The 13737-nt window shown below is 44.1% G+C and overlaps 1 protein-coding gene across 1 annotated transcript in view; it reads right to left on the bottom strand.

Annotated features, from left to right (window-relative positions):
- Nucleotides 1–13737, bottom strand: part of LOC147009478 (uncharacterized) — a 39422-nt gene that overhangs the window by 18149 nt on the left and 7536 nt on the right. Inside the window, 1 exon segment of the mRNA XM_085861813.1 lies at nt 8515–8709. Within this exon segment, the coding sequence (XP_085717939.1) occupies nt 8515–8698 (184 nt within the window). The 5' untranslated portion in view covers nt 8699–8709.

Here is a 13737-nt window from a genome sequence, read left to right as displayed (position 1 = left end):
TTAACGTTGTTGAAATAAATGCCAGCAGTTCTCGTGTGAAAGTGGATTTGGCGGGGATCAGTCAATGGAGTTGGTGTTATGATCAATGTGATGTGGGGGCGAATAAAGAAGGTTTATTGGCCTCCAGTTGCCCCAGGCCGCAGGTAATTGCTTTGTCATGTGCTGGGATTTTATCAAAAAAGCGCGCTGTACGGAAAAATGAGTTTGCAATACTTCGAATAATGTTCGTAGTGATTTATAACGAGTCTATGATTGCAGTGTGGTTTAAGTGGAGTTGCTCCCGTCTAGCGGCCGTGTGGGTCTCAGAGGTCGACTCAGGACCAAGATTGGTGCCCTGGTCGGCGTTACCCCCACCTCTGGTTGCGAGCGCAGCTCTCTGTGTTCGCTCAAGGCCGTTTGGACGGGCGTTGGCGTCTCAACTGATTGTGGTGCGTGAGTTGTTTTGAAGCATTAAATGCATACAGCCAGCGGCGCTGTTCAGCGCCCCCGGCCAAGGTCGATCAAGGCTGGCGCCACGGCTTCCAGACGGCGGGCTTCCGGCCTCGGAATGTTTATCTACGTCGGGTCTGCCTGGGGGGAGTGGGCCAGAGGCGTTTGATGGTGCCGGGGGAGGTTGGCTCGAAAGGTCGTCACGACCTTGGCGAGGGCCATGTCAGCATGGGCCGCCTGGGGCGTTTTTGCTGCGTAGTGCTGCTGTGCTTCTCATTTTGCTGCTTCATATCGGTAACGCGGTCAGAATTTGGTGGGTGCTTTGTGCACCTCCGTCTTTGGAACCTGGCCTTTGCTGCTCCACTCGCTCGCATCGACACATTATATGATGTGGTGTGCTATTATACTTCGCTATTGGTCATTTTATTTTCATGATTATTATACCGAAGTCCTTATAATGCTTCTTATATCGGTGGTCATTTAATAATCATACTTTTAGGAGGGAGGAGTGTGGTGTAGTCTGCGGGCCTACGGGGAGGGGCATGATGATGATGCATGATGGGCGTGATGATTGGAGGAGTGGTCGTGGTGGTTATCGTATCTGCAAGGGATATAGGGTGTGCGCGCCGTCTGAGGCGTCGTAGTAATACTGGAGTCGCCCGGCTCGTGAGTGTGCCGAATACGGAATAAAGGGGAGCCGCCTGGCAGAGTACGCCCGCGCTCGCACTGGTACAACACGGCCCGGCTCGACTGTCCTTCCGCTCGTGTCTGCCTGCTAAGCATCTCCCATTTCAGTACAGTACAATGTCCACCTTGTATACCCCATGTTCCCCTCTCTCTTCCACAGATCTCCGAATGCCTCTGTTCCCCACAGTTTTGCCCTTACCCCTCCTGCCCCTCTTGCCTCATGTCCCCCCCCCCCCGTGCTGTGCATTGTGTGCTTGCTCTCATATGAGCCTCGACAATGTATACAAAAAAAAAGGCCTTATCTTGTGTACCTTTTCTTGGTTGCATTATTCAGCATTCTTCCACGAGAAGACCTGAGTGTGGACTAACTATTTTGTCTTGGTCGCAGCTGGAGATGATTGATGAGGTTTAAAAAATTTTTATTTCACATTGTTATGTATGTGGGGTAGCTGGAGGAATTTCATAGCAAAGATAGGATTGTATAGAGTAGCATGGTCCGTGGACGAGCAGAAGACGTCTCGATGTAATTTAAGTTGGGAAACTGTCAGCTTCAGTTGTTACGTGTCTCTGCACGGGGGAGCCGTGCTGTGTTAATTAGGCAGGAAGTAAGGCGAATTTCGTCCAGTATGTGATTGCCCCCTTGTGACCTTTTTCTTTGTTTTTGCATTTACAACACTGGGATAAAAAGGATTCACAGCCCTAAAAACAACAGCGGAGCTGAACATTTCAAGCAGGCAACAAAACCCCCACCTCCAGGAATGACAACTCGCCAACCAGGCTCCTGGAGTGGATGATGGATGGGCATGAGGTCAGAAGGTTCGGGGCAGAATGGAGTGAGTGAGGTATGTGCTTGGCGATGGAGGTTTTGTTTTTCTGGCTTCTCAACACGACAAAATATAGCAGTGCGTTTATTGTTGTTCGTGCTGTGTGAATTTGCCCACGTGCCAGAGCAAGAAGCACGCCATTGACTGTTTGGCTGAGTCGTGAAGCATGTACTATTCTGAGGAGGGGAGAAATGTGTCTCTCCGGGAGATCTCAGCAACCTCCCTTTGTATGTGCGAAGAGAAAGGCCGCTCTATTTGTTCTGAACGGACCTGGTGCAAGAGAGAAACGATCAGCAAGTTCAATCATGAAACGAAGCTGCAAAGCGGTTTTTGAGCCCTGGTGTTGAATATCACTGCCCGGATTGCCTCCTCTACTTTCCGCACGAAGAGAGTGGCTTGGCGCCACTTTTCGAGCTTACCACACAGGTGCCGTAACAGCACGGTTCGATTGTCAAGCTCTAAAAGACCATCTCTGGATGAAGTTAAGTGCCAGAATGAAGGAGGGATTTTTCTTTTGTTTCATCTTTTCTCCTTGTCCGTTTTTGTAACTGTGTGCAGAGGTGCCTCGACTTTAGGCTGTAAATTACCTCACGTTTCATTACCTCATGCTTTGATTTATTGTCATTATTATGCTTTGTTTTATTCCTCTTATGAATACCTGATTTATGTACATTAGACCCCTGTTTATTAACATTAATTGTGTCTGTCTACTCATTGTGGGTTCAAGTATAAACCCTTGTCCTCTGTTCCTGGTGAATGTGTCTGGTGCGTGCTTGCCACCCCCAATGAATGAACAAAGGAATGAAATGAGTGAGCAAATGAACAAAATTAAGAATGGAATAACACAGGAACTGGGGGCACGAATTGATGGAGTAGGGGAAAGGAATGAACGATTGGAAAATGAACAAAGGAATGAAATGGGAGAAATGGAGAAAAAAAAAAACTTAAAGCAGGGTTTGAGACAATAGCAAAGGAGAGGTGATAGAACCAAAAGTTTGTTTTTCTCAAAGGTGACGTTGATGGTTCTGTTGAGACCATGCTTGGAATGACTGACTCATACGAAGCCAATGGTGAAGTTAAACTGGACTTGCCTGCACCTTGACATTGGGGATGTTACTTAAAAGGGACAAGCAGATTTGGCAGAGCCAATATTTGAACCATTTGCTGAACATGTAAAGGAAAGTGACATAAATGTTGGCATGTCAAGTACCAAACAAGTGGCTGATCTTGAAACAATCGAAAGTGAACTTGCTGATCTCAAATCTGGAGAGAGAATTGCCCAATTTGAAAAAGTGCAAGGCAATTTAACAGTCACAGATGGACCTCACGAGGAAGAGCAGAATGCTTGTCAAATGGACAAGTGGGAGAGTGATGTTTTTGAAAACAATTTGCAGAACCAATCCCAGAGTTCAGATTTGGATTGTAGTTGTGAAGGCCAATTACTCACTGTTTATGAACCGTGTGGAGGTGATGCCAAGGTCGAGAGTTATGACGAGTCTGGTGCTCCTCGCTGTTGTAATGCAGATGGTACAGCTGTGGTTGAGAGTGGATCTACAGAAATGTTTTGTGATGATTGTACAATAAGGAAGGATACATTGGATACTGTGAAAGCCTGGTGTTGGCGCAGTGGTTAGGGCAGCAGCTTGGGATCCAAAAGGTCCTGAGTTCAAGCCCCGTTGGGCCGCTGAATTAATACACCAGGGGGTTGACTCAGCCTGTCATCCTTCCGAGGTCGGCGAAATGAGTTCCAGTGTACTGGGCCGGTGTATACCCCGGTTAAAATAGGTGTACCATATCCCTATGTTGTAAGAGGCAACCAGGGTTGCGTCAGGAAGGGCATCCGGCGTAAAACATGTGCCAAATCACTATGCGGATCATACGGATGATCCGCTGTGGCGACCCCGAACGGGAGCAGCCGAAAGAAGAAGAAGAAGAAGACATTGGATACTGTGAAGGAAAATGACATTGAAGTTGCGAAGGTGCTGGGTGAGGAAAGTGAGGAGGAGAGTCACAGCAGCTGTGACTTTCTGTTGGTTGAGTGGGAGGCTCATCTTGAATCAAGCCAGGGTGAGTCAAGTGTAAGCTTTGAGAAGAAAATGCCCCCACATGATGTGAATGTCGAGATTCTAGTGATGAAGATGATGCTCAGAATTTTTCATTGGATGAACTTGCAGTTGCTGATGTGCCCCGGGAATCCTTTCCAGATGGCAGCCCGATAGATTCTTCAGCAAGGGATACTGAGGACAAACAGCTGTATGAATTGCATGACGAAGGTGAATTGCCAAATGCTGGACCTTCTGGCAATGAAAACCATGCTGAACTTTATGAAGGACTTTGTCAGTCTTCTTTCTAACCAGTGGTTGAGAAGGATACTCCAGAAATTGTGCCACTTGAGAGGGAGTTTAAAGTTGGGGAATGTGTCGTGGGGAGTGAACCATTGGATGATGATGATTGTTGGATTGGAGGCAAGAACGAGATGAATGAAGAAGATGAGCTTTGTAAGAAATCTCTATCTTAGGTGAACACTTGCCAAGAGGCAACTCAGGAAACAGATTTGGCAGAGCCCTCGTCTCTTTTTCTGGATTATGGATAAGCCCATAATGGAAAGGTACACCACCATGACCAGCAGCCTTTGTTGGCTGGCCCCGTCATACCAGCTGGACCACCAGTTGAGATGGTTGGCAGACGCGGACGACCATACCTCGGGGCATGCGTGGCTCTGATGGTGACAGTGTGGTTGAGCTTGGTCAGTTTTGAAATCCTTGTGGCCCCATTTTATCGACTTGCCTGGCCCACGCAGCAGCTGTGCTTCCAAAAAGTCTGGTTCCAGATCCATAGGCCAGCTATGGTGATGGCGGTTGTGTTAACAATAGTGGCTGTTTGTCTGGCTTTTGTATATTGTGGATGGTGGAGTACAGTTGCCAGCATCCATGCTTTCCCAGGAATTGTTGTTGTCATACTAACTGTAATTCAGCCAATCCTGGCTTTGTTCCACCCTCATCCTGGTGCACCCAAGAGATACACTTTTAACTGGGTCTACCAAATCCTGGAGGAGGATGCAGGCTTCTGGGAGTAGATGAGAGAACTTTGGGTCTACCATATCCTGGAAGAGGATGTAGGCTTCTGGGAGTGGATGAGAGAACTTTGGGTCTACCATATCCTGGAAGAGGATGTAGGCTTCTGGGAGTGGATGAGAGAACTTTGGGTCTACCAGATCCTGGAGGAGGATGCAGGTATCGATGCTGCGACCTCTTGCAATAAATTTTATAGACGCAGTTCCTGTGGCTGGCCTGGTTCTTTGGCATCTCCTCATTCGAGGTTGTGTTTGAAGTCTACAATTGCACCCAAATATCAGCCAGGTTGGTCTACAAGATTTTGGAGTAACAGGCAAATTTAGAAGAAAGAAAAAAAGAAGAAAAAACGTATGGAATCCAGGGAGATTGAAAGCAATGAATCTACAGGGGTGGATTGGAAGGGTGCAAGGAAAACTAGGAGGGGTGGATGACACTCTTGGACCCGACCAACCTGCGACTACCTGCACTTAGGGTAAGGTGCTTTGATGCTTTTTGTCCCAAGGGTTCAGTTTTGCAAGAAATTGTGACGGATAATTATGATGGGAGCGGGTGAGAGTGACTCGGTGGTCGGGAAATGGATCGGTTTGGGAACCATAATTGTGTTGTGGTGTTGATGTCTGTTACATGAAAAGAATTGAGTTGTGCTTGGAGAATGAATATGAATTATAACATGTGTGCAGGCCATGGCAGTATAGGAACATGATCACCATTTTTGCATTGCAATATTTGAGAATTGAATGACAGTGGGAGAGGAAATGAGATGTTGAATTTTGTGGGTGGGGAAGATATGCAAGTCCGCAGGAATGGATCAAGCTCTGGAGGAGCGGTGACTGTAGTCACCCTGAAGTAATTTGTCCCTGACAGCCGGTGGTGTCTGGAAATGGGGACCCATCGGGAGGAAGGTCTGGGTCTGGGTGCCCAACAGTAAAGAGACCCCTGGTGACCCATTAGAGGCCGAGAGAGCCTTCATGGTGCAGAGACCCTCCAAGGCAGGGTGTACAGCAAAAGAGCTGTTTGGCTGTAAATAAGTACATTTTTATGGTGTACAGCAAAAGAGCTGTTTGGCTGTAAATAAGGGGGGGGGGGAGTAAATAAGTCGTAAGTCGGGTGACTTGTTCTTGCACTGCGGGCACCACAACCGGAAGCGCCCCCACCATTTTGTTGTATGGTACCTTCCCGCTGCTTCGTTGAGGATCGAACAAGTGTGTAATAACATTTAAGTCATGGTCTTCCAGGGTTGGAATGAATGATTGATATTGGGTTTATGTGCGAGTGTGTGGAGGAAGGTCCACCCAATCCATGTCACTAACCTGTACCGAAGAGACAGGGCACAAAGAAATTTGGATGAGGTAAATTGGGATGGTTACGCAGGTAATGTTGGGTATTGTGGCATCCACTGGGGAACGGAGTCTTCAGAAGGGGGATGTACAAATGTTAATAAATATTCATGATTATGCTTTGATTTATTCCTCTTATGAATACCTGATTTAAGTTCATTAAATCCTTATTCATTAAGATTGCTCGTGTGTGTCTGTTCGTTGTAGGTTTGAGTATAAACCCTTGTCCTCCATCCTGGTGAACGTGTCTGGTACATGCTTGCAGCCCCCATCCTGCTCGCACCACTAATCTCCGAGGAACTCGGCTGTTCGCCTCCAAGGTAAATCTGTTTGGCTATCCGTCCTGGTCGGTCTTAACCGGCGTGCACACGACAATATGTAGGCTGTGGCTGAATCATTGCTGGGAGCATGGCTGTGCCGCTGATGCAGTGTCCCCTGTTTCCAATAACCTGGTACTCATTTTGTCGACCTCGAGAGGATGACAGGCTGAGTCTACACCCTTGGTGTTACGTCACAGCATGACAGGGGTTCAAACTCAAGACCTTAAGATAGCTATGTTAACTGTTAAGTCAACACCAGGTTTATGAGGTGAGAGCCGATTGGTTGTTACCTCCAATGACAAGTAAGATGTGTCATTGGGCTTTTAATACATGTAAATTTTTACAGACATGGACTTCCAAATGGACAACATGACACCACTGGAGAATAATGAACTTGTGACACCGAGGTGAGGAGAATGCAAGACACGAACAATCTATGTTTGATGCTGTGATGCTGTGGTTTTATCAATATCACCATGTGGTCATTTCAGTGCACGCAGTTTGCCTCATGAGGGGAGTTTTCTTACGCTGGAAGATGGAACCATAGCTCAAAACACACAGCAACTCGTGTAGAAGTTCAGATTAAGACCTGGTTACTCCAGCATAAACATGCTGCTACTGCTCTCCCAACAATGGATGGAGGCCCTCAAGGTCACACGAGATCAGGTCCATCTCTCGAGACAGATCTCGAGCTTTCTGTCCAGTCTGGCAGCCCACCTTGCTCTCCCAACTCTGCCTATGGCATCCAAGGCCACCTCCATACATGGCTTACTGACTTCCTCCACTCTCGTCACAAACTCGTTCCTCTCAACAGAAGCCTTTCATCTCCTCTCCATGCCCTTGGGCAGTGTGCTGGGCCCAGTCCTCTTCTTCACCAACAATCTCTCTGACTCTCGAAAATCCACTTTATCTCTTTGCTAATGAATCCACCCTCTGCCATGACATCCCTCATAATTTAGAGAGGCAAGCAGCAACCTCTTCCCTCTCTTCAGACCTTGATCAAATCACAAACAGCTCAACCACTTGGAATATGTCTGTTCAATTGTGACAAATATCTCTCTTCGTTGGCCTTCAAAGCCAGAGTGGGCATCCTCCATTCTGAAAAGTCCTTCCTTAGCACACCTGAACTGTTATGCACCAACTCGGCTATAATTTGCAGCTTGGAGTAATCCTCACCCCTCTGAGAGCTGGCACCCCTGCCTCACACCTTGCTCAGCTTGATGCCATGGAAACCAAGGCATCAATATAATTGGAATTTCCTGTAATGAAGCTGAATATATGGGCCGAACACTTTCACACTGTCGACAGGACAGCAATGTTTCTTTCCTTGACTACCTCATTTTGGTCTTGCACCCTCTGCTCTTTCTGTGCTCTGTCCCCTGCTCCCACCCACAGGTTTTTGCACGGAACAGGTGTCCGCCAGCAACCCCCTTCTGGTGAAACTGCCGAAATCCAGGATCACTGTTCACCTCCACTCATTCGTTCCTCTTCTTTCTCACCTGTGGGACCAACTTCCACATTCTCTTCAATCTGATTCTTCCACTTTTCTTTTGTCGGTTGGCTTCTTACTTTTCTGTTTCATCCCGCTTTCCCCTTCCACTTTGTCTGTGTTTCATTCAACTTGTGTGCAACTTGTTCACCCACAAATTCCTTCCCTCCCCTTCATCTCACTCTCACATCTACTCTGCTGTTGTCGTTTCTCCTTTATATTTTATTCCATTTTTTTCCTTCCATTCTGCTCCAGGTCGACCACGAGCCTCTATCATGCACACAAAAAAATATTAAAAATTGGCACTAAACAAACACAGATCCTACCAGAAGTGATGTGGATCACACAACTCACCATTCAGTTGGATGCTTTGCTCTTCTTTAAAACCAAAGGAGTTCACATCCTCTATTTTTATCTGCAGAATCTCAGAAGATCCTTCCAGCTCCTCAACCTTCATTATGCACCCAAGCGTAGTCAGCTGTTCCGATTCCGGCTGCGCACCACAGGAATCCTTCCAACAGCCATCTTGAGCGTGCATGGTGGAGGAACCTTTAAAGAGGCAGTAAACATGTGACTGTTCCTCATTTTTGCTCCACCCTGAGTACATTGATCCAACACAGTACCGACACATGAAGTACAGCACCTCTGTACTTGATACCTTATCCTCTGACCAAATCAGTTACAGGACTTTAAGCATTCACCACACACATGCACACACCCTGTGGCACTCCCAAAAATCAATTGCACATGTTGCAGGTTCTCAAGACAATACTGTAATTGTATTTCATGTTGATGTAAATTTTGATTTGGCTACATTTCAAACATATAAAAGTATAGATATTGATATAAAATCTGAGCTTGTTCAGCAATTTTAAGATGAAGACATTCAATGGTGAGAAGGCCTCACACATGAGCACAAGGGATATGTATGAAGGAGTAATTATGCTCAGATGCAATCCAGGCAGCACATATGCTGATATGTAGACAGATTCCATACATCATACTTCCATACTTCAAAAAAACAGTCGTAAATAAGAAAATGAGCAATCAGAGTTTGCAGACACCCGCTAGGACTTGTTTTGTGTGGTGTATGTGTCATGTTGTGTGGTTTATTTTGCGTGGCGTTTGTGTGCTGGTGTGTTTCGTAATTAATAAGAGACATAACTAGAACTTCCACTTCATAACTGCTGGCAGTGATGACCGAGTACGAAGATATCCTGCTTTGATGCAACCCCGCTTTGATCGGACACCTGACGCTGACCCATGACGTATATTATTATTCAATTGAATTCAGAATGGGATCGAAATAAATTCAAATCTAATGGAAGACCAAATAGGTGCACTCCTGCATTGGAGTCATCAGAAGGAACCCAAACAAGCAAAAAGCAAAGATGAAGTCATCAGGAGGAACCTGGATAGGATTCACATTTCAGCTGCTACTCCTCTACCCTCAAACCCATTCAGGCACAGCCAAATGAGCCTTATTCAAAAGATTGTTTTTTTTAATCAAAAAGTACCCAGATGAAAAAAAACATTTGGCTGCCAGACCATGCATCAGATCAGGTTGAAATATAAAAGATATGTTCCCCATCACTATTAGATCATAAATGTGAAGTTTCATATCGATTGATTAAGCGGTACAAGAGAAAGAATGTTGTTAATTTTTTTTTCGCACAATCCAATATGGCTGCTCGACCACGTGACGTCAATTATTCTTGACTAAGCTGATGGCCCCAAGTCTTGGGAAACATTTCTGTGAAGTTTCCCCTCGATCTGTCCAGCCATTCTGGAGAAGACGATTTTTACAGGTTTTAGAGTAAATCCAATATGGCTGCCAAACCATGTGACCTATGATGTCATGTGTGTGAACCCTTTGTTCCTCATGGACAGGCTGTCATATGTGTCAAGTTTCGCCTCGATCTGTTGAGCTACTTCAGAGGAAGATTTTTGAAGTTTTAACTAAACATATATATTGATTATAGGAACCACAGACCATTTTAGGAACTGAGGAACCACGTGACCAATGACATCATAAAAAAATTTTCTGTGGACCATTTTATCCCGAGATGATCCTCAAAAGTTTTCATACTGATCAGATGTAGCATTCTACATATGCAATTATGATGTCATAACGAAGGCACATATGATGTCTGTGTGGAAATCCACTAAAAGTTCTGTGTGGACAAACAGACAAAAAAAAAACGGACCCAAATGTAATACCCTCTCCTCCGGTGAGGGTAATTTTGTCTGCCATGAAAGATGTTCTTATCTGGAAACTCAGTTTTGAGAATAGAACCATCGTCAAAAAATGTCACCTGCATGCTTCTGCAGGATTCGATGTGTTGTGAATTTTTCATCATACAAGTTCTCAAATCAAGATATGTGTGTGACAAGGCTCAGTTGTGCATTTTTGGCAGGGCTGTTTTTGAGGATTGTTTTTTTTTTTGTAAACACAGTCAAGGTTCGTGGAAGAGTTATAATTGGTACACTGAACGGATCCTGATCCAGGACAAAACGGGACAAAAGGAACAGTTAAGAGAGGAGGGAAACACCAGCGTTTCAAATAGAATTCCCTTCAACTCGGTGTTTAAACTTATAATAACGCTAATTAAATAATTTCAACAAACACCCTTCAAAAACCTATACCAACATCTTATTATCTAAAGTAGAACTTTTATATTCTGAAAGACTCTGGTATCGGTTTGAAATGTAATCTATCAGACCATACTAATCTATTTGAAATGTAATCATCATGTGAAAGAAGACAAAATAGCAGTTGTACCACTAACTAGAAATACACACGGTGAAGATCTTTTCAGGCTTGTAAGCATTCCTTACAAGAGATCGGTGCACCTCCACAAAAAACGTCAAATACAACTGAAGGTGCATCTGTCATCAAAGTGGGGACACGAGAGATCTGGGACAATTGAAATCAATAGGGAAAAAGGGAAAAAAAATTGGAAAAAAAAGAAAAAAAAAGTCTATGAAGTGTTAAAACTTCTTCAATAAACAGTACTAAAATTAATTATATAGAGTTGTTTATAAACAAAAGAATATTTAACCAAAGTTGATAACACCAACATCATCAACTTTCTACTCTTTTCCTGCTTGGTTTCTTCATCTTCACCCCAATGTTATCAATATTGGAGATGTTTTTGAAACAAGTTTTGTTGTTGGAGTTTTTGTTTTCTTCCTCTACAGTGAGATTACTGCCTTGTTGATGTATTTTCTGTAATTCATGAAGTCTTTTTCTCGTTTCACTGATTTCCATCTTTCTCTTTCTCTCTCTTTCTCTTTCTCTCTCTCCTTCCTCATTAACTCCATTGTACTCAACAGTCCTCACAACCCTTATACCACCACTTTAATCTCACAGAATATCAAACATATCTGGATTTTGAGATAATCTTGTTTCCACAATTACTTTTTTTTAATGAAAGGAAACCATTAAGATGTATACTGGTTTTCTAAAAGAGATTTATATTTCATCAACTTTGGACCCTCTTCTCATTGTTTAACATTTTCATTAAATCCACATTTGTAGGTTTAATCAACATCAGTATAAGCCAGCCTTTTTTTGAAAATCTTCCATTTTCATGTTGTAAAATATATTTATGAAAATACCGAATACCCTTTTCTTGAAGGAGTGCTTGGATATCAAAATTATAATTTTCTCGAAGCTTAAATGTTCTTCTTACAGGTGTTCTTCCTCACATTTATATAAAAGGAAATATTTATGTTTGAGAAATGTATGAAATATTGATATAAAGTCAGAAATACCTCCCCATCTTCCTGTTGCTAAATTGGTTTGTGTTCCCTTTCTTACTGTGAAAAATCTTGTTTCTTGTGTCTTCATCATATATGCTGAGACAACACTAGTTTTTTTTGTTTTTTTTGAGCACATAGTCAAAGCTAGTGGAATAGCTAGTACGAGTACACGGCATGGATCAAGCTGCAACAAGACAAAAGGAACAGTGGAGAGAGGGTGAAAACACCAACAATCGAGTTGAAGGCTGAGATAGAGGCAGACTTGCATGAACAATGAGGATGCATCAGTGGACAAGATGATGGAGACAGAAGGAAACTCTCAGGAGGGACAACTGGAAATTTGGAAGGAGGAGGAATTGGGGTGATGTGGGGAGGGATGGTTAAAGAGGGTAGAAAAGATCATGGTTTTGAATTGGGGACAATCTGAGATGGTGGGGAACAGTTGTCTTAAACACCTGGAGGGAAGAATGAGATTGAAGAGAATGTAGAAGTTGCTTACACAGGTGGGAAAAAAGAGGAACGAATGAGTAGAGGTGAACAGCGATACTGGATTTTGGCAGTTTCACCAGAAGGCAGTTGATGACAGATCATAAGTGCTGTGCAGAAACCTGAAGGTGAGGACAAAGCAAGGAAAGAGCAAAGGATGCAAAACCAGAAAGGAGGTGGTGGAAGACAGAGAGACCACTGACCTGTCTGCGATGGTGAAGAGATCAGCTTCATCATGAGAGATTCCAATAATCTTGCTGGCCTTGGTTTCCATGGCGTCAAGCTGAGAAAGATGTGAGGCAGGGGAGCCATCACAGAGGGGAGTGCAGTACTCCATCAAGCTGTGGATGAAGGCCTTGTCAATGGATAGGAGTTCAGGTGTGCCAAGGAAAGACTTTGTACGATGGAGGATGCCCAGACGGAGGCTGGTTTTAGAAGCCAACTTTGAAATGTGGTTTTTATAAAGAAAGATCATGGCTGACATGTGAGACCCAGGAGTTTGAATGACTGAACTTCTTCAAGAAGATTGTTAAGAACATACTGCAGATGGAGTGGGGGGAGAGTGGGGTGGGGCTGGTTTTCCAGATGGTAATTTTGGAGAGAGATGGTGAAAATGAGATTTGTGAGGATTGAAAGACATATTTCAAGTGTTTGACCGTTTTTTGATTTTGTCAAGGTCTGAAGAGATGAAAGAGGCTGCTACCTGCAGGAACAGTGGCCTCAGAGGAGTTTGTCCCCTCCCAGGGGTGGCAAACGTTTTTGTCATGGATAGTTGGTCAAACCTGTAAAGTTTCTCCTCAATCTGTTCAGCCGTTTTGTGGAAGATTTTTGAAGCTTAAAAAAAAAACGTATATCTATATGGCTGAGGAACCACGTGACCAATGACATCATAAATTATTTTCTGTTGACCAAATTATCCCAAGATGGCCCTCAAAAGTTTTCATAGTGATCGGATGTGGCGTTCTACATATGCAATTATGTCATAATGAAGGCACTTAAGACATCATAAAAAAAAAATCACAACTATTCGCCGTGGGGAGTACTTGACAGGTGCCAAGTTTCAAACTTTTTCCAAGGAGCGGTTTCAGAGGTACAGAGGTCCAATGTTTCTCCTTTTTTCTAACAAGGCTGCCACACCACATGACCTATGATGCCGTAATTATCATTAACACGTTCTACATGAGTGGTCACACCTATGGTGAACATGTTGTGTCAATCTAACTTGCAGTTCCAGAGAAAAAGGAATAACAAAATGCAGACATTCACGTGCATACGCACATAAGGGACCGATCGCTTAACCTTACATTTCGCTTCGTGAGTGTGGGC

This window comes from Eptatretus burgeri, chromosome 17 (genome assembly GCF_056783735.1).
Source record: "Eptatretus burgeri isolate ZD-2024b chromosome 17, Ebu_testis_v1, whole genome shotgun sequence".
NCBI lineage: Eukaryota > Metazoa > Chordata > Myxini > Myxiniformes > Myxinidae > Eptatretus > Eptatretus burgeri.
This window is presented reverse-complemented; position numbering and strand designations above follow the sequence as displayed.